Source organism: Haliaeetus leucocephalus, unplaced genomic scaffold, assembly GCF_000737465.1.
Source record: "Haliaeetus leucocephalus isolate CR32 unplaced genomic scaffold, Haliaeetus_leucocephalus-4.0 Scaffold473, whole genome shotgun sequence".
Classification (NCBI taxonomy): Eukaryota; Metazoa; Chordata; class Aves; order Accipitriformes; family Accipitridae; genus Haliaeetus; species Haliaeetus leucocephalus.
The window spans coordinates 1,116,466-1,139,889 of record NW_010972909.1 but is presented as its reverse complement, the minus strand read 5'-3'; the positions used below and the strand labels follow the sequence as shown (position 1 = coordinate 1,139,889).

The 23,424-nt window shown below is 37.6% G+C and overlaps 1 protein-coding gene across 2 annotated transcripts in view; it reads right to left on the bottom strand.

The window, feature by feature from the left end:
• ATXN10 (ataxin 10) overlaps positions 1-23,424 on the bottom strand; it is a 104,645-nt gene that overhangs the window by 43,618 nt on the left and 37,603 nt on the right. For both annotated transcript variants that reach the window (XM_010575284.1, XM_010575285.1), the window contains exons 6-9: positions 18,356-18,436; positions 12,375-12,540; positions 7,314-7,422; positions 3,908-4,077 (exon numbers count right to left, since the gene is read on the bottom strand). In XM_010575284.1, the coding sequence (XP_010573586.1) occupies positions 3,908-4,077; positions 7,314-7,422; positions 12,375-12,540; positions 18,356-18,436 (526 nt within the window). The remainder of the gene's footprint in view (positions 1-3,907; positions 4,078-7,313; positions 7,423-12,374; positions 12,541-18,355; positions 18,437-23,424) is intronic.

Here is a 23,424-nt window from a genome sequence, read left to right as displayed (position 1 = left end):
ATCCCTTCATGGCTTTAAAAGTGAGAGTGGAAAATAAACGCCTAAAGCCCCCCGCCAAGAAAACAGTACAAATTCTGTCCAGATGATAAAGCTGAGGTGTTTAGAAGGCAAGTCAAACAAGGTGAGGGGACTATGGAGGAATTTGCACTTTTTCCTTCTGATAACTTCATTGATCAACTACCAGCCAAAACCTCCACTCCTCGCTCAGCCTGAGAACCCACCTCCTTCCTTCCAGTATCTTTAATAAAAACATACAACGGATCTTTGTGAAGGAGACATAATGAAATACAAGCCACAGGACTGCCTCACATGTATGACAATCACTCTTGACAGCTCTTCCTCCTACAGAGGGAGAAAGCACAGGAGAACAGCACATCCATTGCAGGCTCTTGGCAGGTTCGACACGGAACTAGCCCAACACTTGGTGTCTTAAGTACAGCACTTTATTTGTTCTTCTCTCCTCTTCATGCAAGAGTGTGTGCAACTCAGGACATGTATATACCAAACTTTTATCAGTTCAAAATGAACATTTCATCATTTTATCATTACTTTTCTTACAAATACCAACCCATCCAGCCTCGCAAAACACGCAAGTGGGCAGTAAGCCTGGCAAGACCCATTTTAATAGCTGCATCTCAGTTTACAGCTTAAATGTCTGCCCACTCCCTTATATCTTAAGAACTTATCACAATAGTGTAAATAAAACTATGAGGAAGAGAACATGTAAAGAATGCATTCCTAATGCTAACAGAGTACAAGCTAAGGAATGCTTTTTAAAAACAAAGAATGGTTTTAAACAGAAAGTGAAGAAGCAATAAAACACTAGTCAGATATTTCTCTGTTCCAAAGCATTACAAGAATTTTCACCACTGCCAACAAACCAGTGCACTAATCCCCTGCAATTATTGTTCTTATAGCAGGTGGAGACCATAAACAGCGATGGAGAAGCAGCCTTTGCAGAGCAATTATCCTCCCACTACAAGCATTCTCTGTTGCTTTAACTCTGTCACCAACACCTCATGCAGTAGGACTGCACCATCGTATTTCGGAGACATGCACTGCCCGAGGCGTAGGCTGGCTCAAGACCGACCTCCCAAAGAACAAGCAGGTTGTCACTCGACTGTCGAAGAAGGTCCTGAAGACAGTGATGCAGCTCTGTTCACTCAGAGGGCTTAGCCCAAGTCACTGTTCAGGCCCCAGGTCTTTGGGGACTACTTATGTTTTCAGAACAAGTCAGGCAGACCATACCAAGCACTAAGGTTATATTCTAAAAATAGGGGCTATATTTTTTATTATGTGTTATTAGTAGTGTGCTATTACTCCATTTACTAATACGTTATCATTGTTACTGGGAAAAGAGCTCTACTGGGACTGGAAATTACAGAAAAATATTAGAGAAAACAAGTGTGAAACCGTCAGTTCATTAAAGAGTCAGAATACTAACAGTGCTGTTCAAGAGCCTTTGGTAAGTGATGCGCAGCCCTCTCACGCCAGGCAACCAGCTAAACTGGCTGGAGAGAAAGCCACTTCCCCAGCTCGTGCCTACAATTCACATGGTAAGTCATACAAAAGCAACAGCCAGTGGTAAAGCCCAAGGTCTCTCAGATGCGTTGGTCGGTTGGCTTGTTATATAAAAAACACAATCTACCCTGCATTGCATTAATTTTGATTGAATACAGAAAGTAATCTCTGTGTAAACCCAATAATGGATATAAAATAAGACCTATATCGTGAGATACTACTCTGAAGAGGGATATGGGAACCCAGGAACTAACCCCATTTTCATTCAGTTCTAGGTCTGACCCATGCACCACTTCAAAGAATTCACTCTCATCTCAAAACTTCAGTTTTCATATCTGTGCAATGATATGGGCTGCTTGCCTAGTCCTCACAAGCACGTGTTTATGTATGGAAACTGCCTTAAAAATGACAAGTGCATTTATTAGAGCCAATTTAAATGTATGAAATAAACTGAAGGTACAGACAGGATATCATACTATTGGCATTTCTAAAGTTTCAACGGCACTTAAATAATGTTCCATGATATCACACACAAGAATCTAATTAATTTTCAAGACAGCATAAAGCAATAATATTTGCAGGCAATTTAAGGCAAGTTAATACCCAACTTCCATTGAAAACATTAAGCCTGCATGCCTAATTGCTCCAGGGGCCGTTGAAAAGCCCAGCGAAAATGAACAATAAGCAGCAAATCAACCCTTTCAAAATGAAAGCAAACCCCTCCCCTCCACTATCATAAGGTATTTCACAAAAATTTATTTCACTTACATAAACACATATTACATCATAACAAGTCAGAGAGAGATATGCAAGTGATTAATAGGATTAGTAATATTTTTCAGAAATATTAAAATCTTTCATTATATACCATAATATGAATGGGGAAAGGGAAGATCATTACCATATTTCCCATCTACGTGCCCACATTATTAACATTTGTCAGACAAAGAGGGTAGCATTCCTCAGATTTTCCATTTCTCTACCCCGCACAAAAAAACCCAAGGAAATGGGAACGCCCCTCTTATACACTACAAAACGCCCTGCTGCCATTATAAAAGTCTAACTTGGTAGACACTGAAGCAGTTGGAACCAGATTTGATGGCATCAGTACAAAAGAATCTATTATCTTTGTAAAATGAAGTAATCACCAAAAAAAAAAAACCCAACAACTTAGGAAACAGAAGCTTCCAGCAAGGATTAATTTTTCAGTACTCAGTCTTGATAGCTCCTTGGCAACACAGAATTCGACTCAAGAGTATCTCATCATACGTAACTTCCTGCAGAGTAACCAATATTAATTACTGTATTTTTGGTACTTGTTGACATGGGCCTCATTTGACATCGTAAAAGAGAAGTAAAAATACTACATTATCTCTTTTACTCCTTCTTTGATGCAGTCCTTCTTCAGTGTTTTTAATTTTCCACCCTAAAAATTGCTTCCTAGAGAGCAGGTGAATACTTTGATTCAAATTAATAAAGAAAGGAAAACAATCCCAAATTTCCCTGTTCAATAATAAATATGAATAACAACGGCTACTCAAGACCATTTCCTTCCAGGACAAGGCTGCCATAAGGAAAGACACTTCCAAGAAAAGGAAGATGCAGGAGTCAACAGAGGGTTTCTCTACAAGAAACTCACAAGCAGGAACTAGAGAAACAGAAACCTTTCACTAAGCTGAAGCTACTGTAATACACTATATGGCCAAATGAGAAAAGTAACCTACTTGATTTTTGTTAAGTGCTTAGATAAACTGTAAGACAACATTATTTCATGACTGCTTTTCTTGTTGAAATTAGGTTAGTCTAACAAAGTCCTGGAGGAAAGCCACATCTTTTATCACTCTAAGAGAAAAAGGTTTCATATTTAAAATCATGCTGCTGTTTCCTCTTTTTCCTCATTGTGGAAACAGAACTAATTTTCCATACATGAATTCTAAAGATAAAGGGTTCAAAATCCTTACATTTTTAAAGTGGCATGAAATTTTTTTTTTTTGGGGGGGGGAGCACTAGAGACCAATTCAAAGATTTAAAATTAAGTTAATTCAACAATTCTCATCCATTTCCCTTCAAAGTGAAGTTGAGGTTTAGTCTCAGACATTTTCTTTTCAAAGAAAGTGCAAACGTGAAAACAATAAAGGAATTGGCACTAGCTTGCATTCTACAGGACTGAAGTAAAAGGTAGACAGGCACACATTGCATTGAATTATCTCAAGTATGCAGACTTTTTAATAACAAAGACACTAAAAAAAAAAAATTTACCTCCTTTACCTGACCAATTCCAATCTCTATTTGTAGATCAACAATATATTTTCATCAGTAAAGTCATGGCCAGGCATACATATCTGTTCACATGTCAGAGTTCTGCCAGAAAAATGTATAAACTTACCTTGTCTTGGTTTTCCTTATTTTTATAACATAAATTTCCAATCAAACGAATGAGATGAGATTTAAAACCCACAGCTGGATGTGAAATTTCTTCCTGCCCTGTCATAGTATGTGTGGCGGTGAAAATATTTACAGCTTGTTTCCCAGCAAGATGAGTTAATCTCAGGGTATCTACAGAAAACAAGAATATTTTCATTAATTACCACATGAAAATTAGTAGCACTTTGCACAGAGCTTTACTACTAATTATTAGGTTCCAAGTTAATCAAGAGAATTTCAGATATTGAGCAATAGGTAAAAAGAACCTTGCAAGTTTTCTTTACTTCTTAATTTGTGCTAGTATAACTGTAAAAGGTCAGAAGGCATTTTTGCATCCTTTTTACATTCCAATATGAAGTCTGAAGGCTGGTGCTATTGGTCTCTACTTGAAGAGTCATAATTTGTAGGCTGTTGATGATTCTGGCACCATAAAAATATTGCTAAAACCAAGTTTTTTAGTTCAAACTTGTCACAGCAACACATACTAATCACAGAATTACTTTTTCTCTCTTCTCCAGTCTGCTCCTAGCTCTGTAGTATAAGAAAAGATTTCCAGTACATCTAGCAACTTGACACATCTTTACAAATCCTTCAGTGCCATAACCTTGTCCACTAAGAAATACTAATGTTCCTGTATGGTAAATGCTGTTACAGCAACTAGGATTTTTCCTACAATGCTTCAGAGAGAAATCAGGGAGAAGTGTAACTAAAATCTGTGAAAACAACATTCCACAGAGACCACACCCAGAAGGAAAGCTGAAATCATGTGAAGCCCTGAGAGCTCATAGAGCTGAGAAGCCAATTCACTAAAGACTGTGCCTATATTTAAATATTAAGAAGTATTTGTCCTCTAAGTGACCAGCAATACTAATAAATAGCCTGGCATGCCATTGTCCCCAAGGTGCTTCACACAACTTACATTGGAACAACAAAGACGTAGCAAAACCAGGTTATAGCACAGGGCAGTAATTAAGTCCTATGCTCCTTCTGCTCTAGATGTGACAACATCCATAGTGGAACGGGCACCAGATTTCCTGGATTTAAATTAGAAGAAACTTCACAGGTCCTCATATTATAGTTTCACTCCCAGATGGCTGATACAGGAGAAGAAAGAAAAAAAATCTCGGTGCTGATAAAGAGGTAACTACATTTTTTGGAGTTTTTTTAAATATGAAACGATAATAGAGCCTAGAGGCTTCCTGTATGACAGTTACCACTTATATTTGTTCATATTTTGAACTAGGAAAAAACAATCTCCTGATTGCCCCTAAAAACCGTCATCATAAAATAGCTTTTAACACCATCTTCTTTCATAGAAATTTTTTTGCTTTTGTAAATTCATAAAAATCATCAGTGTCTCACATCCTTCTCATAGCATTCCACTTTATGTGCTTCCCTGCCTTATAGTCTTAGTATTTTCCCCCACACAAACACGTAAGAGGGAATTCCATGGTCTTCCCAAACCTTCTGCCTGCCCTTAAAAGGGACTGCTGAAAGAAAGGTTTATGAACAACAAAAAAAACCACTACTACCCCCCCCCAAGTAAATAAAACTCTTTAAATTTTATTACAGTGCAGAGAAAAATGCAATGAGCAGTGCATCTACCTGGAAAGAGAAGTACAGGAGAAGGAAGAAAAGCAGCCGTCTTCCATCCATGATACCAACCCAGAGAGAACAGTGCTCCTCTCAAACACTGCACATCAACACAACACAGCAACTGCTCCCAGGATGTCACCCCTGCTCTCAACTAAAACACCCGAGTCTGCCATTCTCTCATTATCCAAAAGAGAAATTCTTCCAAAATGCCCCTCAATCCAAACAACCATTTACCTCCCTGGTGACATTCCCCAAACACTGTCCAATCAAGCTGTTAACATTGCTACAGATACTAACAACACTGCAGTATTAATGTCTAAATCCAACAATTACGGAAAATAGGAAAACACACTCCTTAGTTGATACTTAAAAGATCATTCAGATTTTTTCAGATCTTTCAATCAATTTTTTAGTAATTTCCAATAGGAAATTTCTCATGATATAAACTGAAGAACTACTTCATCAAAAGATCTATTAGATGAAATCTTTTGCACTACCTAGCCTTATTCTTCTGGTCTTCAGAACTAACTACTGAAGGTGATCTAACACATCAATACAGTTTTTCACCCTTTTTGCTAATCCAGGATTAAAGGAGTCTTGTAGCCAAAAGGTAGTCTTAAAGAGAAACTATACCACTTGATAAATTCCCGTTGGCTGAGGGCATGTGGGAAACACATAGGATGCACATGGTAGCAATGTTCTAGCCTGCACCCATTGCATTAGCCTGGAGACAGCTGCAGAAAAAAAGTCAGTCTGTGCACAGCTAGAGAAAGGAGGACTGGCCTATAGGCTTCTGAACTTAACTTATGTGCAGCTCCTTGAATTCCCTATTTAAGTTGAAAGACTTATAGAAGCGTTCAGGTAATAGAACGCATGACTGAGTTTCCTCAAAACACACACAAACACATGCACAAAACAGATCTTGTTGTTAGTCATCTTACTGTAAGCAATAAAACTATGAACCTGTCATCAAAAAATAAAGGTTTGGTTGTTTTGGGGTTTTGTTTGTTTGTTTTTTACAGCAAGGACCCTCTAAACATCTCAAAATAGTCATAGTTAACAGCTGTTTCAGCCTTTTGCTTTTTAGCCAAAATATTACATATTTCTCTTTAAAATCCATAAACTTTTACAATTTTCCCATAAAAAGGTGGCATACATCAGTCTCAAAGTGCTAAGATTCAGGAAAGCACAGGTCAGTGTGCATACGTGTACTTCCTTCTCCTTCCTCCCCAAGTATATAGGGTCTCTCTGGACCATATTGTCTTAATTTTGTGTACAGCCTTTTGCTTGTGGTTTCTTCGCAGAAGAAAGCCTCTTTCAAACTGACCTTTAAAAGTCACTGAATTTGGTTAAGAACATTCAAACTGTACTTAGTTTCAGTTTTCAGGGATTTGGGAAACAGAAGGGAATAGGCATGGAAAAGTCCTTTTTCTACTTCTTGAGGAAATTCTTCCACACACATTCAGCCAGTGGAAGAACATAGGAAGCAGCTGTCCTTTGCACAACTCCTACTGTACAAATAGCACATTGCTGACAGTTGAATCAAGGCTCTGTTAGGTAATAGGAGCCAACAGAGCAAGCGGAGAAGCGGAAAAATTCCAGGAACAAAACAAATATTTGAAAATGTAGATTAACTCAATCTCCTATTTATTTATTTTATTAAAAGGTCAGAATCATAATTACCACCAGTTGTGAAAAACATGTTTTCATTCACAGAGCAACATGATTTGGAGCAAGCCAACAGTTAATAAACCTCGTGGCTTTTCACTCACCTATGGCTGTTTCAAGCAAACCAGGCAAAGCCTGTAGATGTTCTAGCTGTCCATTGTTTGATGTCATTTCACAAAGAACGTCAAGAAGACGAATTGTAACCAGTGCTTCCTGTAAATGAAAATCACATTTCTAAAAATGTCTTATGAAGGATACCATAAGAACATAAAACCGATGATCTAAACGGAGGACAGGAACTCTCAGCACCTCAGGTGTTCTGCAGGTCTTCTAAACTGCCAAGAATAAATTTATATAAAACGAGGACATCTTTCTACAATAACAATACTGTATTACACTGCAATAATTCCTTTTCTACAGTCAAAGAGTGTTATATGTGCCCTGAAAAATCATGGGGAAGCCAAAACAGAGCCATAAGGGATAAAATTTTAACAAAAACACAGTAGCTTCCAAAAGCAGAAATGCAGAAAATTACTAGCTGAGAAAATTATTTCTGTATAAATGTTTTCTTTGAGTTTATTCAGTAGGAGCGTCCCACTTTAAAGACACAAACACCGCCTGCAAGACACCAATTTGTTTTCCGCAGGAATTCTGTAAAGTTCTGTGGTCAAATGAACTTTGGCTGCGAGAATTTACATTATTCTTGGGTAAATAGGATTGGGATCGTAGATGCAGCATTTTGGTTAGGTATGAGACACACAATTTCATTTGCATTTTATTTATTCAGCCAGAGAACTATTTTTTCCTCACAGACTATGTTGATGCATGCTTATAATGACAATCCAGCACTTACAGAAACTACCTTAAGAGCGTATGGGATAATTTGGAACACCACATATTGCTCAAGAACCGGACTGTGACTGCAAGATGATTTCACACAAGGTGTGGTACGTAAACTGCAAGCAGCCTTGAAAAGACTCAGACATAGGTCACAGTAACTATTCCTGCCTTGTCAGGTCCAGGACAAAGAGACATTTACTTTCAATATAATGAATATAACATAAATGAAATCATCAACAATAGTGTTCAGTAATTAAGTACTATGATTATATCCATTCTATGCTCCTTCCAGGCAACAAATTGGTATAGGGTCCAAGTCCTAAAGCTGTATTTTCATTTTTTTCCTCACACAGGTGTAGGGACCTGCAGGTCTTGCCCTAAGTTATTCAATAAATTGCTTTCAACAGCACAAAACCAGCCTCTGAATACACTGGTCATTGTCCTGTTACAAAGTAAGAATACCCCAACTGTATTTCAGAGACAGTAAGCAGGTACTTACAATTTTTAAGCCATTTTGCATTGTTACAAGACAGTAGCTTAACCAAAAGCTCTTCAGCTCACACACTTAACACTTTCCTTTGCACAAGAAAAGGTTACCTGCTTTGCAACTGTAAAGCAAAAAAGTTTCAATAGGCAACTATAAATCACACCAGTAAGGTACAACAGCCCTTGCTGCCTATGTGTACCCCATTACCCACGTACATAATGCAAGCTCTGCAAGGGCTGATATTATGAGGTGTGGCTTTTCCTTTCTGAGCGTTATCCTTTTTCACACACACACACACCCCTTGCACACTCCCCATTTTCTTTTAAATGCCTTTCTTCACTGTCCTCGACAGATTTCTTCCCAGGATTTTATACTACCATCTCTCCCTTTCTCTTATCCCACCATCTGGCCCAGTTCAGCAACTGTTCCATCTAGATTTGAGAAGAGGAAAAGATTATTTAAAAAGCACAAAAGAACCCCCAAATTCTTAGCTACATTTGAAATTTGATCCTTTCAAAAAAGGATGTTTAAACATCTCTGGCTGGGTTCCCCCCTCCCCAACTGTCCAATTTTTTTTTTTCCACCCTCCACCTGTACAAAAGAAAGGCAATACAGCAGAATACTTTCTTTTTCAGTTCAGCAACAAGATGCTGTTCAAACCCCAAAATATTCTTAAATCTGACAGCCATCTTGATATGGATATAATCTGAAAAGTAAATAATGAAATAATTGAAGAGTTTTTAAATAAACATATTTTGAGAGAGACTCAGAAAAGATGTTCCTTATAAAAAGATTAAATAAGAACTTAAAATCCAGGGAATGGTTTTATTTGCAAGTATGGTTGAAAGTTAGTGAAAGCAAACTGATGCTGAAGTCAGGCTTATAATGGAAAAGCTATTTTAAACATTGGTTTAAGCACTGCAGAAGCATATGATTAGCTTTTCATTGGTTTGAGATGGAAGCTACAAGACCTGAGGTTCCTTAGGGAAAAAAGGCAGTGTGTACATATAAAAAATTAAATAGTGGATGGGACACCCAGACAACACTTTGGGAGTCAGGCCAGTTCAAGGACTGTTCCCAAAAGGCAGTTTTCAAATGTGGCCTCACAGTTTTGGAGGCTGAGAGCTTACTAGTACAGACATAGCCTGACCAAGGCACTTGGCTTCAAGGCCACAGAAAAGTCCAGGCAGAGTTTAGTTTAATATCACAGATGTTGCCTAAAGTATTTTTAATGACAGACTCTACATGCATAATTGCATTTTTTTCAGTTATGCAAAAACTAAAATATTTTTATAATTCAGGAGAAATTGGTGCAATTTTTGATCATTTCTAGTAAGAAAAGAAACAGTTTTATGAATTTAAGCTGGAATTTCTCTTTTCCCATGGCAAGCGTATGTTATGAATAAAAGTATACACACAATATGCATATACACACTTTTTTTGTCATTGCTTTCCAATTATTAAGCTATTATATTTTGTGCTCATTAAATGATCCACACTTCCCACCAAATAGTGATACTCAACTTATCATACATCATGTTTATGTGAGAGAAGGATAAAAAGTCAGTGTCAAACAGAGCAAGTTATACAGTAATATTCTCAATACTGCTGTCCCAGCACCTTCAAGCTGGACAGAGACCTCCTCCTGCTAGGCGCAAACAAATGTTTTTTTCCAAGAACTGAAACCACAGAATACTTGGAAAGTAACCACATAGGATAAAGAATTAAAAAAAAAGGGGGGGGGGCGGGCGAAGGAAAAGAAAGCAACAGAGAGAGAAGCAGGGCAGGGGGATAGAAGGAATTGTCTCAGTATATGTCCTCTTACTGCCAAGCTGAAACCTTTTCCAGAAGTAGTCAATTACGTTTTCTAACATAACTTAGACTAAGCAGCTGGGGTGGGGGGAAGCTGTGCTTCTTGGACAGATAAGAAGAGATGGCTGTGTGGTTGTTTTTATGCATCCAACTATCATCTCCTCATAAAGTGATTTTTTTATATCTTTTCATAATACCTCTCAACATACATTTAAAATTCTTGTGTCTATTTAAACAAACAAAAAAACCCAGCAAGTAAAACACTGTGTAACATTATCATATAAAAGCATTTAAAGATCAATATTTTTTCACTTTGATAGTAAATTAGTTATGACAGCCATTCTCAAGAGTTTCTACAAATGAAACTTACAGGTTAATTTTGTTTTAACAATAAAATGCTTCCGACTACACATATACTGGGTAACACAATTTCAACATGCCACTGTGGTCACTTGGCAAGGTAGAAGCTAGATGTGACTCTTTTTAAATATCTTTTAAAACATCTTATTAAGAAAATATGTTAATTACACTTCTGAAACTAAGCATGATTAATCAGTGAGAATCAGTGATTAACTAATTCTGTGTTTGACTAAAACATATTAGATTTCTCAGGCTTTTACTTTTCTGGCTACTTGTCTTTAAAAACAAAAACCTCACCCCTAAATCAGCTGAAAACATTAAAACTTTATACGAGAGGGATCGAGAACTGAGACCAATATGACCTGGCACTGCCCGCTCACAATAGGATGACCTAACCCAGCACAAATAATCTCACTTCAAGTGACAGTGCAAGTTGCTTCCTGTATTCCCAAAGGTGGTGGTAGATCGTCAAGCAGCTTGTGGAAAGTAAGAGGAAAAATAGAACACCAGATTATTTTAAAAGACCTCTACCCTTAGATGGCCTAAACCTCCTTACTGCACTATATGGTGTGGCAAGTAGCCAGCAACTCTTGGATACTTCATAAGGAGGAAATAAAATAAGGCCATCCAGGACTCAGCTCTGCATCAGAGGTTCCCAAAGTGCAACCCACAAACCATCTGTGACCCATAAAAGCCTTCCTATTTAGCTTGCAAAGGGACTTCATTGTGGCCATCCTCAACAGAACCAGTTCATTAAGTCTGAAGCAATAACAGATTTCTTCCAAGTGGAGTGGAGTTGGGGCAAGTGTCTGGGTGCTCAGGAGACAGGAGCCGTCTGCCATTAAGTGCCCAGCAAGCTCTGCAACTCGATGCTGTGGATGCTAGCTGGCACCAGGACTGACGCCTTGTCAGAGCCACGCAAGGTCCACCAGAGAGCCCCAAATCATTGGAAAAAGGGGAAGAGTCAGTAACGAAAGCCCTTGCTTACAGGGAGGACCACTATACATTTCAGACAGCAACTCTGCACTGAGCCGATCACACACACACCACAGCTCCCCACGATCAGAACTTGCTGTTCCAGGTCCTAAACAGATCAGGAACACCTGCCTTACAAGTAGCCAAATGCATCTTCAAAGAACTAGTATGTGGGACCTTAATAATGTATTAACTATCAAGTTGTCATCAGTTATTTAAGTTTAAAAAAAAAACCAAACCCAAGATTTACTTACTTTAGTACTGCTAGGAAAAAAAAAAAACAAACATTTACTCCATTTTTACACCAATTTTAAGGGGGGGGGAGGGGAAGATGCTGCTTCCCACTTAGAAATAAAATAAATATTTAAATTTTGATTCCTATTTGAATAAAATATAATGCACAACCCAAATAAATTAATAGACGTGATCCTTAGTAAGAACATAATAAAACATCCAAACACATGAAAACTTCAACATTGTTAAAGATCTAAAAATTTTAAAATTGTGGTAGATTTATTTCTATCTCAAAGTACCGTATTCTTTGTCATCCTCAAATTAAAAGCAAAATTGGGCTGTTGTCTTATAGATTCTCCTGTGAATTCCGTCATTGCTTTCCCAATACAAAGTAAACTGGGAATGTACACAAGTGGCACTTGGGATTCTGTACTGTAATGCTTTTTATCCGTCATACCTCATCTTCTGCATCTGCCGCAGAAGTTAACTTGAGCACAGCTTCACATTTCTCTTTGAAACAGCCTGCAAGGAAGTCAGCATGTCTCATGAACAAATTCATTTCTTCACCGGTAACTGGGTTCTTCTCACTTACTTTCTCCATTATCAGCTCTAACAAAGTAACTCTAGAATCAGAAAACAACTTGTTAATCAAATTCACTAAGCCATATAGAGTTATCAATAGAATAAGCAGATACAGTTGTTAAAAACGATACAAACTATTAGCACGCTAGTAACAGAGCTGATTTGTAAAAATTAAAAAGTCTTATGAACAGTGGCAATCAGTTCCTGTTTGCTGTATTTTTCTGCACACCATTAATTTAATTCATCATTCAATTAATACAATCTGGCCAGACAGACAAGTCAATATTTTTCTCAAGTCTATTTCAATTTCTAATTTCTTATGTCCTAACATAACATTACTGTAAGTGCATATTCCATATGTCTAAAATTTCCACCAAAACAGCTCTTAAAAGCTGTTGTTAATTTCAGCAAAATAAACCCAGACTATTTGACAGCTTCCATTTGAAAAGATCAGCTTTTCACAGCCCTTGCCTTGCACGCAGTCCTTCACTAACTCTTCTCCCCAACCCCAAACCAATTCAGAAACAGAAGAAATAAAAATTGGTATGTACGCTAGGTTCTTTACAGCTGTTTTATAATTGCCACTAGATGGACTACCGTAAATCCAAGTTAATTACTCATACACCCAGTAAGAGTTATTCAGTGCATTAAACCAGCAAGTAAGTGGACACATAACGAAGCTGCTCTATAAAATGTACTTGGGTCATTTATTTTAACAGCTTTAATGTTGTTTTATTTCCGATATCCCTTCATGTTGTTAGGGCAATCTGGGAGCATTTTGTGGAAGCAGGACTTTACCAGGGCAGAGTCCCTCCTACAGCCTCCCTGTTCAACTCCAGCGCAGAGGAGCACATGGGTTAGTGAAGTCCCACTGTAATTCTCTCAACCTGAAAGAGCACTATTTATTGAATGAATTCAAGAGCAGGCTCAGGGTTTTCTTTCACTAAAATATTTGCAATTCAGATGGAAGGACTGAGATTTAAACATGTGGAATAGTTCAAATGCTTTTTCTTTTTTTTAAATTTACCAAGCAGGTTGTCACAAGGGGAAGAGAAATGTCTTTTTCTGTGGAAAAAGCACGGTCACTGCTTTATTAACCTCCAAGAACCCACCCCTATTAATCATGTAACAGCTACTCAGTTCTTGCTAAACTCAAGCCTCAATGTCATTAATACAACTGCATTAAACAATTATCTGAATGAGGACAAAAAGCTTTTTCAACACGGTAGCACAGAAATGCGCTCAACACATTTGGGAAAGGGTGGACTCCAGACAGAAGGCTGTCAAACACTGGTAACCTCTCTCACAGGCTTTGCTTACGCATGTGACGCAGCACCAACACAGAACAGTCGTTCTGTTTTCCTGCAGGTTACAACTGGCTACCACACGCTTGCCCATCTACAAACTACCAGAGTCCAGTTACCCAACATCCCTAACTAACGAAGGCTTTCAGATTTGGCATACTATACAAAAATCAAGTTAAGTGCACAGACATGTCATTCATCCCCAAGACAGGGCTAGATTTTATGTGCCAGTTTTTACCAAGTTTAGAGCCTTTCAAGCATATGCTCAGCTAAGAAAACAGGCTGCTCAGAGATTTTATGATTACAGGAATTATTCCAGTAAAATATTATCTCCTGCGTAACAGAATTCTAGTCAGCTATTGTTGCACCAATAATCCAAGTAATACCCATTTAAAAATGGCAAGCAATCCTTCTGTAAAGAAGTTGGAGGGTCACCACATACTTCCACAAACTGAATTAGTGAGATGAAATTGTTCCCAATAGGGAAATTTTTTGCATTACTCTTCTTCTTGCAATATGATCATGTGCCCTTTTAGACAGCCACAATCCTTCCAGAGAAATAGGAGTGACATTAAAACTCCACCTGTATATAAATTCTTTTAAAGTTTTCTGTTCTCTTTAGGCATTCGTGTCAAAACTGTTTTCCTGAGTTTTCTTCCAGGCACAGTCATTCAGGACATGCCCATCTTTCCCCTGAATTTCAAGCAAGTCTTGCCATTCAGCCAACAACTTCCTGAGAGCAACACTTTTTGTTCTGGTGCAAGTTCCCTTACATTCCTTTCTTCTATTGTTTCTCCCAGTTTTCTTCTAAGACTCACCCGAAATTTTCCAAGTTAGTTCTCCCACACAATGCAATTTGCTCATTTCTTTTAAATGATCTCACAACTGTTTAGCCATTCAGATGACAGAGTTTGTTCCTACTTGTTTGCCTATAGCTAAATACAACAGATATGACAACTGTTAGTACCAGTTTTAGCATGCCTCATCATGAATTTTTGTAACACTGTTCAATATCTAAAATATAATTTTGTATATTGTATTTATTATTATACTTCTATTTGGAAATGATCATGCCATCAGTGTCATCTTCCTTTTCTTTAGGCACCACTTAAGAAGACTTTTTGTCAGTCTCTTGGGTTTTTTTCCCCTAGCCAAATTTAAACCAGTTCTTCCTGAAGTTGACCAAATTGGCATGAACTTGGAACAACTACTATAAAGTATATGCAATCATCAGTAAAACCCTTTGCTGTCTCCCATATTCTGCAAATAAACCACAGCATTAAAGTGCAATTTAAATCTGGAAGCTCATTATTACAAAACAAAGTGAAGTCTTGCTAAGCCTGTCTAAAAATAGTATTGTATAATTCTATCAATTTTGTTATTGCCAAACAATTTTTGTATCAAGTGTGCTTGGTTTATAACCTCTTAGCAAGTGCCAGACACTTGGGACGCTCTTTCTCTGCAACTAGGACTTCTCTCTCCTGAAATACTTCACTGACAGCAATGGTTCTATGAGACAAGTTAGGTCCTTCCTTGAAACTTTCAATTCTTTCATCTTTGAACAACATGTGCAAACATCCGATTGAATGAAAATTCATAAAATCATGAAGGACTATAATCCAACGCTACCTTCAGCTATTCTGTATCTGTGAGCATTACCAAGAACGAAAACCCATCACAACATTGACATTAGCAGCCCTGTAGCTGAACATAAGCAAGAAGTGGTGCCACTTACACAACTTGAGTGCCCAATTCCCGGCTGGTAATTCAATCAAAGGCTACATCATTCACTGAGAACACTTCACATAAAATAACACAAAAATCAAAACTAAAGATGGAAGTAGTTGAGCATCTTACAAACACCTGAAGCTATTCAGTTGCACTTTTGTTGCTGTTAATTAAAGCAAGACCCCTTCTTAAAAGGGACAACACAGATGTACTCATTTGAAGATTTTACAATGTAATTAAGACTATCATGGCATTAACTTACATTGTCCATGCTCAAGGCTAACTTGGATTAAAGCAATGCAGGCTTTTTCTAAATACTTCTGCCAAATACTTGCACACATGTACAGGGAAATTTCAAATCTGGCAAAGAATTCAAAAATCTACAATCTTTTGGCTCAATGCTGTAGCCATATGTTTCTGCAATAATCACTTGCAGAGAGACAGCAGGCATTGTCACATCATCATATACTTTTCAAAGCCAGAATACCATTAAAAAAGCTGATCATATTATCACAGTATTTATTTCAGGCCATTTGCAAACTCAGACATGCAACACCAACCAAAGTGCTTCAATTTGCTTCGAAATGAAAGTTATCCAGAAGTCAGGAATTTTATTTTAATTCAAAATTCAGATTCCAGATCCACTTCTACAAGAACTACTTCATGGCACGCACCATGGCCACTGTTTCACAAATGCACTAGATTTCAATTACAGGAAATAGTTTGAATACTGCGAATACTGTGAATAGTGCAAATAACTGCGGTTATGCAACTGCATATACTTTGGTTATCTAAGGCAACTGCCAACTTTAAGAGTCACCACTAACGTATGTATTCACAAACTTTCTCAGCATAGTTAATTTCGTTTCAGTAAATACATTTAAAGTAAGCGTATTTAATGTGCATGATAGAGAATACTGTAACTGAGAGTTACCATATATTCATGAGCTCAAGCTGCTTTCCCCAGACACCTCAATACCACATCTGTCCTTTCTTCATTTATATGACTTAGTCAGCCTTATTGGACACCCAATGCGGCAACTCTTGCGGTGAAGGCTCCTTGTCTCGTTTTGAAACAATGAATTCCCTATGCTTTGGTTTATACGGTTACTTTTTTCTCCAGTTAATGACAGTCAAAATGTTTTTATCTGAATTGGATTTGTCTCCTCATATATCTCAAAAGAATGCATTCTTAAATATGCTAACGTTAGAGAGGAAGATGCCACGGCAGGCTCAGATGCAAAAGGACTATTTCTACACCACTCACTTCCATGTTTGATGTAAATTAAGCAGTATCAAATTCATAATAAACTGTACTGTGATTATGTTTTTAAAAAACTTAATTGAGTTTACTTGATTTGCAGAACTCTTGGGACTGATAATAAATTCAGTGAATATGCCGTGACTAGCCATCCTGCATATGATCATCCATATGATGCCTATACCAAAAGCCTTTCAGTCAAGGTAGCCCATCACCATCTGTAGCATAGTGTGTACAACAAATCCAGCTGAGACCTTTCTAGAAACAGATTACATCTATTGCTGTAAGTACAACTGAACACCCTAACCTAGTCCTGACTGTCCTCAAGGGGATTACGAAAACATACAGACAAATTGCCATTCATGACATCCCCCAAAAGAATTAAATCTAGCTCGCTCGCTCAGAACAGTCTTTCCCGCTAACTGGTTACGGAGCCCCTACCTCCAGGTATGCACACAGCTCATATTCGTTCCCATTTGGTCAACCTGAATAAAGGAAGACGACAGTATTTCCCTCCTTATCATTCCCATCCCTTGTTTTCCATATCATACCTATACATTAATGATATTTTGTGTATGGTTCTCAACCTATCATATACTCTTTCTTTGCCTGCCATCCCTTTTGCTTCTTTATAATCTCTGATCAGCATCTGTACCCCCATTGGTAATAACACTGGCTTTAGTCACAGCAAAAAACACAGGAAAAAAAACATTAAGGGACTGCTTTGTTTCCTGCTTCATCTCTTACCTGCAAAAACTGTAGGAGGAACTTGCAGTTTCCCTGGGCAAATGGGGAACATGTGTATGTTGAATACATAAACAAGATCACAAGATCTTCAAACAGTTGGAGGACCTTTAGAATTATAGTACAGGATCTCCTAGAGTTGATGATTCTAACAAAATAATTTTTTATCTTCCCCAATTCTGTATTAAAGCAATTGTAAATGAGCATTTTCCCAATTCTAGCAATGGCCGTTTCCCATCAATTCAGCATACATTTACGCGAACACTTGTAAGAAAACTAGCTAGTTTCTTTCAAGGTGAAGGTTTGTTGAAGTATTTTATATTTACAGTAGTGGAAATACTAAAAGATTAAGTAATCATGGGCATCTGCACATCTACATTTTTTAGGTTCTGCTAACCAGTATTAGACACACTTCCAACTTCAATAAAGGTTTCCTTTTAATTTCTTGTAATTACAACAGGAGTATGAACAGTTGAGGACATTTCAAATACAGCTGTAAAACACTGCAGGGTGTGGTGCTCTTATGAAATCAAGACACAAAGGCAGAGGCATGAAGTCTTGTCCTTTTTTTTTTTTTTTTTTTAAGTATTTCTTTACCAAGTAATGGCGCCAACCTGGATTCTGCAACCCTACATAAATCACTGCCAGTTGTGGCTAAGCTGTAATGTTAACCAACCAATTTAAAACCATTACTGACATAGAAACATGTATTTAGAGATTTTGTGCCAACTATGAAACCACACAGTTTTTCAATCATGTGAACAGGATACTCTATATGGAATGCTAAATACTAAAAGCCACATTGGGTTTTGGGGTTACCTTTCTTGATTGCTCAGTTTGGCATAGAGGGCTTTTACCAACTCTGGACATTTCAGCAAATGGTCTGTAACAATCAAGAACCTAAAGAAAAAAAAAAGTGTTACTGGTGCTACAAAAACAACATCTACATTTACTCCAAGTGGTGCTGGTTTTGTACAGATTTTTACTTGTAGATGACTGTGTGACATGCTTCTGGCCCTATTTGCTAATAAATACAAATTGTCACAAAATAATTGCGCATTGTTCTGCAGTACTTCTCCGAACACAGCAATGGCCATTTCCCATCAATTCAGCACACTTTTACTCAAATGCTTGAAGTTGGTTAGAGTCTTTTGCCAGTTATACAAAAGGCACACCACAATTCAAATAATAAAACACTCACTGAATTGTTCATGCATCTCAGCAAAAGGCCAAAGTTCAAGCTCAAAAACTATTATGCTACTCATCATGACACTGTTTTTAAGCCCACCAAGCAGACAAAAAAGTGCCCAAATAATTTATCTTTTAAAAAATTTCTAACAAAGCATCAAAGCAAATGGAAACTTCTTTGTCAGATGCAAGGCAGCAAAATACTGTTCTCAGCTTACAAAAAATATCCTCATTAACAGGAATCTAAGCTGATAACCAAATTTAAATCCTTGCTCTACGCGGCAGGTAGGTATGGTCAGTCTACCCTTGTGCTAATGCCGTTATTGACACTGATCACTTTCCCAAGCACCATTCACAGCAGTCAATAGCAGATGCTAGTCGTTTAATTTCAACCCAGACATGTACTCTCAGCATTATGGGGAAAAAACAAAGTATGTAAAAATATTTTTCTCCTCAAATTACATTCCTAGGAGTACTGACAGTGTTATATATGCTGCAAAGATATATGCATACTAAGCTACGCATTTTTAAAGCGGCATGTCTACCTATTAAATATAAAATAATTCTAAGTCAAATCTCAGAGTATCTCCTCTGAGCTGATGAAGCTACTGAGAACGAATAGCTAAAATATTATGAAAGCCAAGCAATTTCAATATTCCCTCCACCTCCGCCCTACTTTTCACTTTGCTGACAGCCTTTTATTTTGTGTATCCATAATCCACCACACAGCTAACAGGAAGATCACATAGAAGCCTTCCAGTTGCAACGAAGTATTTTTGGGACATATGCTCCATGACAACTGGGGAAACAGGAGAACAAGAGGTCCAAAAGATTAATAGCTCTAATGTTTCTAATGATAACTGTGGACTTTGCCAACATCTGGTTCAGTTACTGTAAACTAGACAATTTTAAGAGGGGGAGGAACACGAAAAGCTATTTTGTGCTTTTTTTTTTACTGATATTTGTACACACATTCAAGCAAAAAAAAAAAGTACAGGCATAGGAAATCATCAACTTAAAATTGGCATTCTGAGCAGTGTAGCATTGATTCAAGAGTTTCTCAACACAAATTTGAACCTACAGGCTTCCCCAAAGTCAACAGCACAAATGTATTCCAACTGAGCAGTGCAGACTCAGCCATAACAACTGAATCAAGCCATCAGCAGGGCAGTCAAGGGGAACACTTCTACAGTTCCTGAACCAACAATTCATGGCATACAAGCCATCCACAGTTAAGCCTTCAGAATGGTAACAACTGACTTTATTTTTCAAGGATTTGAGTAGAAGCGAAGGCTTTTTATCTGGGGCTGCAAAAGAAAAAAGCATAATAATCAGAGTTGTACAGAACATAATACTTAGCCTCATAATGTACAAATTTCAGCTGACAACTAAAGTATGGTAAAAGTGCATTTAAGTTGACAAACTGAAGCCTGATTTTTCAATTTTGCAGTTGGGACTATGAATTTAAATCTTAATTTTCATGACTAATTACTTTGAGGAAATCTTCTTGACTATTTGCCTTGTAGTTAAAAACCAATTAATAATTATCACAAAAAGATCTAATGCTACTAGGTGCACATTACTGATGACTATTGCAAAGTGGAAGACCTGCATTTTAGTCATTACTTGGGTCTACACTCTTGTATTTATTCACACATATCTTCCACGTTCTGTGGACTAGACCTCTACTGCTTGAGGAGCTTGCAGTATTTCTGAATAAACTTTCTGCTTACAAAGAAGCATAGACTTCTGTATGTGCTTCTTACCCTTTTAATTTCATGACATGATGTAACACCTCAGAAATTTCTGCTTTTGTATCAAAGTTTCTGTTTTACCTTATCCGCTTCCTGAGGATAAATAGAGCCCTAGCATATTTTACAAGAGCACCACCAAAAGGTAACAGAAGAATTAGTAGTGGAGTAAAGCACTTTCAACTCTTGCTACCATGCCCAGAAATGTTGGTGGTAGTTAAGCAAGGACTCAGCAAATTAAATCTAGTATCTTTAGTCCTCAGCTCTCCTGTTTTTCATTTGGGGCAGGGGAGAAGAGGAAAGTAAGACCATCCACAACTCTGAAATAAAAAAAAAGACATTCAGTTTTGGGTTACTGACTGAATATGGCATTTCAGATGCACACAAAAGGCTTTGGTAGATTTAAACTCTCTTTGGGGGCCAACAGCAGAACCACTGGGATAAACTGAGGACCACTGTAATTTAGTGAAGGAAATGGTGAAAATTAAAGTTGTTATGCAAGCGTAACACAGTAACAAATGAACAGTGTTAAATATGCCAATTTTCCTGACTTTTAAAAATTGTTTGGCTAAAATCCTAAAAAAAAATCAAGTGCTTACATAGTAGATAAATACAGGAGGAGATGTTCAGTTCAAAGACTTTACAATAGCACAAGGGCTTCATTGTACCAAATTGAACTTGAGAAGCAGCCAAGATGAAATGGTATAAGCTACATTTGCGCTCAGTATATTCCAAATGACCACTAAGCTTGCTCCAAAGCCGGGTGTAAGCAATCAACTTTATCATCAAATGTCATGCTCCATATTAAGTTGATTTGATCCCATTAGCAACTTTAGAGAACAGTGTCCTCAGTCGCAGAAAATGAGGAACCCCCCCCAAATGTTTTAGAAGAAAGAAGAAAAACGACACAGCAATTCTCTATTTGATCAGCAAACCTCTCTTCCTATCTCGAAACCAAAAGCATTTTTCATCATCCTACAATAATGCCACTCTATTTAAAATATTTAGTAAGAACAAAATAGCTAATTTTACTATAGTTTAACAAACAAATGTAACAAATCATCTGAATTTTGAAGGAAAAAAAGAAAATTTAGACAGCTAATCTTTCAAAGCCGTATCACCAGCCTTTTTAGATGCTAAAAAAGCAATATGCCTTATGAGGAATTGTTTGGGACCAGAACATATTTTAGGAGCAGAAGTATTTTTTTGTCCTTTCACAAGAATATAAGCACCCTATCAAAACTATTTAAAAAACAATTACAAGTATAGAGCTATTTAATAACAAATGGAACAGATGTGCTGTCACAAAGACCACCAGAAACTAGATAATTCATGCCACTCAAACACCAGCACTTCTCCCTCCAAAGAAGAATAAGGAAACACATTTCCATATTTAAGGCTCAACCCCAAGCATCAAGCACCACAATACTCCTCTCCCGAGCTGAATCAAGCACAACAGTGAACATCCTTCCATCTTCAAAAGGCATTACCCATAACGAATGCATCCTCCTTACAGGCCACGACACTGTCCACCAAGTCAACTCAGGTCTAGAAAACTGAGTTTAGGTTTCTGTATTATTTCTCTGATTCAGTAGACACGCCCATTCAATTTGATAGCTACATCTGAAAGGCACTAAAAAGAGATTTACTTATGTGCAAAGTTGGAATCATTTTTTTCTGAAGAGATACCAAGAAAAAACTGGAAGACGATTAGCATTACAATCACTTCCTGCTCCCCCTTGCTCCACAAAATATACAAGAAGAAAGAGGTGACAAGGTAAATAAATGTGTGAGGCTGGGCTTTGAAAGATTGAAGAAATCTATGCCAATACACTGCTACTGCAAATAGAAAGTAGAAGCTACTCAGATCTCTACAGTTAAGGAAACTTTTCCAATTGTCAGTACTATTTAAAACCACAGTTGAACTTGGAACCTGCAACATAACTCCAACTTTCCTGGAATTAAAAATAAGAATTACTTTCTGGAGAGTAGAAGAAGGGGGCAGGGGGAACCCTAAACTGTCAGAGAGAAGAGATACGAGTTGCCAGCCCAAAATGAAAAAAAAAAAAAAAAAGAAAACAAAAAAGGTAACATTTTCTGGTTTCTCCACCACATGCATACCAACTAAGCAACAAGCACTCTACTGAGGAGTTCCATCTTTGCCTTTAAATCTGTGCCCATGGGCGAGACTCCTTGCCACAGGAGCACTAGTTTCTGTCCACACTTCTTTCCATAAGCCAGGACAAAATAACCAAAGGCAAAAAATGGGGAGGGGGAGCCCCACATCCTAATCTTTACAGTCATCATTGAGCTGTGGTTTCAAAAAGAGAAAGTTGATGTTCAGAAAATCTTACTTCCAATGCCAAACAGCTGACCACACTTTTAATATCGTTTTTCTGGAAGCCAAAATGCGTATTACGCCTCTTATTTTAAAATGGAAGATTTTTGTTCCTTGCTCTTCAGGAATCAAAAATACAACCTGTTTTTTCTTTCCATAGTAGCTACACTGCCCCATGCACCCACTTGGAAAAACTGATGACACAAGCTATACTCCCATCTTTAATGGAACCACCAAAGTATTTCTAAAATAAACAGGTTTTAGAACACACATTGGTCTCGGTTAGGATAAATTATAATGTAATTTTGTACTACTTTTTCCTAATTGTTTTACAAAACACATATGTTTGCAGGTTCAATATTCTAAAATAGATCTCATGTGGCATTCTGTGCTGGTTTCTTGTCTAAATACAGTAGCTTCTGAACTGTGTGACACGCTTTTCTGCTGTTGATTAATACAAACCCAAAAGGGAGTGAATGTGGATGTGTGGGGAAACACACAGGAATGACTTTTTAAAGGCTCCACAATTTTCCAGAGCCTAAGGCATCGCTCCCTGCATGTTTTAAGAAAAAAAACTTTTACCGGGGGGGGGGGGGGGGCGGGGGGCGGGG